The sequence below is a fragment of the Babylonia areolata genome, chromosome 7, assembly GCF_041734735.1.
Source record: "Babylonia areolata isolate BAREFJ2019XMU chromosome 7, ASM4173473v1, whole genome shotgun sequence".
Taxonomy (NCBI): Eukaryota; Metazoa; Mollusca; class Gastropoda; order Neogastropoda; family Buccinidae; genus Babylonia; species Babylonia areolata.
The window spans coordinates 31,940,949-31,943,448 of record NC_134882.1 but is presented as its reverse complement, the minus strand read 5'-3'; the positions used below and the strand labels follow the sequence as shown (position 1 = coordinate 31,943,448).

The 2,500-nt window shown below is 48.9% G+C and overlaps 1 protein-coding gene across 2 annotated transcripts in view; it reads left to right on the top strand.

Annotated features, from left to right (window-relative positions):
• Positions 1-2,500, top strand: part of LOC143284231 (uncharacterized) — a 17,573-nt gene that overhangs the window by 14,728 nt on the left and 345 nt on the right. For both annotated transcript variants that reach the window (XM_076590906.1, XM_076590905.1), the window contains exon 2: positions 1-2,500. This exon is cut by the window's left edge and continues 476 nt beyond it; it is cut by the window's right edge and continues 345 nt beyond it. In XM_076590906.1, coding sequence (XP_076447021.1) covers positions 1-615 — 615 coding nt within the window. In that variant the 3' untranslated portion in view covers positions 616-2,500.

The following is a 2,500-nucleotide window of genomic DNA, read 5'->3' as shown; positions in this document are numbered from 1 at the left end:
GAGGAGGAGGAGGAGGGGGAGGAGGGGGAGAGGGGAGGGGACAGTCCGGAGCTGAAGTCCACCTCCTCGGTCACCTCCTCCAGCGGCTACAGCACCCTGACTCCGGCCTCCACGCGCACCTTGTCCATCTCCACGTCATCCTCCTCCACCGCCGTGGACCGCAGCAGCAGCAGACCTTTGGACAACCGCTCCGTCAGCACGGACTCCCCCACCCCCTCCACCACCACCATCTCCGTGCCCTATCTCCGGCCTCTCCGGCGTCAGAGCGTGGCGTCCTCGGTGGACGTGAACGGCAACGGGATGATGTCGATGATGTCGCCCCTGACCGGCTCCATGGAGGACCTCCACCTGCAGCGGTCCAACAGCCTGCCGGGCCTGGACCCCCCGGGGGGCGTGTCGCACAACAAGCGGCTGGTGATGACCTACCGCCTGGAGAGCGCCATGGACCTGCTGGACAGCATGAAGCGGGACGACACCGAACACTCCCTGTCTCCTCGCGTCGCCCGTGGCCACAACAACACCCACCACAGCAACCTGCAGGGCGACGTCGTCCGGAACTTCAACTCCTGGACCCAGGTCTGGAACAAGGAGTTCAAGGAGATCCAGACCAAATGAGGATCTGGGTCTATCTTGATCCACACCAAGTGAGGACATGGGTCTATCTTGATCCACACCAAGTGAGGACATGGGTCCATCTTGAAGAACTACGCCAAGGAGGTCCAGATTGTCGTGATCTTTTTCTTTTCTTCTTCTTCTTCTTTTTTCTTTCTTTTTTTTTTCTTTCCTGGAGACAAGTCTTGACGAAAAAAAAAAGGTAGATCCTAACGAACTGAAGACGTGGTTCTGGACATTCTGAAACGGAAAAGTCAAGAGATCCAGGTCTTCTTCAGTTCCATGGCTGAAATTCCAACCTCTGTGACACAGGTCCGACATGTCTGGACCCAAGTCTACAACTGCCCTCAGAGACAAAGATGAAATACTTCCTCCCAAATCTGGAACCCTTCCAGTCTGGAACCTCTTGGTCCTGGTACATTTAATAATTTTGGACTAAGATCATGACATTCTTGGAACCACATCTTAAATTCCACAAGTCTGAAACAAAGAGTTAAAAAAAAAAAGAAGAAGAAGAAAAAAGCCCAGCATCAAGATGTTGTTGAAAGATCAGTCAGCTGTACTTTCCGTTTAGTTTTCTTTTAGTGTTTCGTTTTCGAGATTAACCCTTTCACCGCCAGTCAAATTAGAGTACAAAATTTCCCTTGTGGTATAAACACAGAAAAGACAGTGGTTAAGAATAGCTGGCGATCCCCCTTGCGGTGTATAGAAAATATGGCTATATCCTGCCAGCGAACATAAAGAGCAGTAGGTTCATGGATAACAGACCTATGATCTGGTCAACCTTTCTGTGACATGGGTCCTCCCTCTAAGTGCGAGTGTGGCAGTGAAAGGGTTCATTAAAAGAAAACAATAGCAAGTGGAAGAATGGTGACAGTGGTGGGTGTCGGTGGTCACCCCACTATCACAGCTAACATCTCTTCCGTTCTTTCGCTTTTCATACACAGTCAACTGCAGCAACAACATCACCACCAACACTGACATCAACAACACCCACACGGGCTCATCTTACTCAACCCAATTTTGTAGATATGGGGATTCACATTATCTGCAAGGTATTTGTATTTGTATTTGTAATTCTTTTTATCACAACAGATTTCTCTGTGTGAAATTCGGGCTGCTCTCCCCCTAGGGAGAGCGCGTCGCTACACTACAGCGCCACCCTTTTTTTGTGTGTATTTTTTCCTGCGTGCAGTTTTATTTGTTTTTCCTATCGAAGTGGATTTTGCCAGGAACAACCCTTTTGTTGCCGTGGGTTCTTTTACGTGCGCTAAGTGCATGCTGCGCACGGGACCTCGGTTTATCGTCTCATCCGAAATTACTAGCGTCCAGAAACCACTCAAGGTCTAGTGGAGGGGGAGAAAATATCGGCGGCTGAGCCTTGATTCAAACCAGCGCGCTCAGATTCTCTCGCTTCCTAGGTGGACGCGTTACCTCTAGGCCATCACTCCACGTACGATCACCTCAGCCCCCCACACCCCGTTAAAGCAGTTACCAAAAGGGGCGTGCAAAGTGTTAATGGCTCATTAAACAAGAAAAGTAATAATCTCAGAACAAAAGTATCGAATGGTTGTGTTTTGAAATGAATCTCCAAGACACGTAATGAGAGGGACCATCTGACCAACAGATATTCATGGTCAGTGTGTCTCTAGAGTCTGCTGGTGTGTACAGTTGTTGAATGACCATGTTTCTCGTTTGTGTGTGTGTGTGTGTGTGTGTGTGTGTGTGTGTGTGTGTGTGTGTGTGTGTCTGTCTGTTTGTCTGTCTCTCTGCCTCCCCCCATTCGTAGGAATCTCGTTATCACATTTGTTTGCATGTCACTGAATTGGTCATAACTCCATATTATGTAACACATTATTTCAGTTTCCTCTTGGATATTATAGAAGAT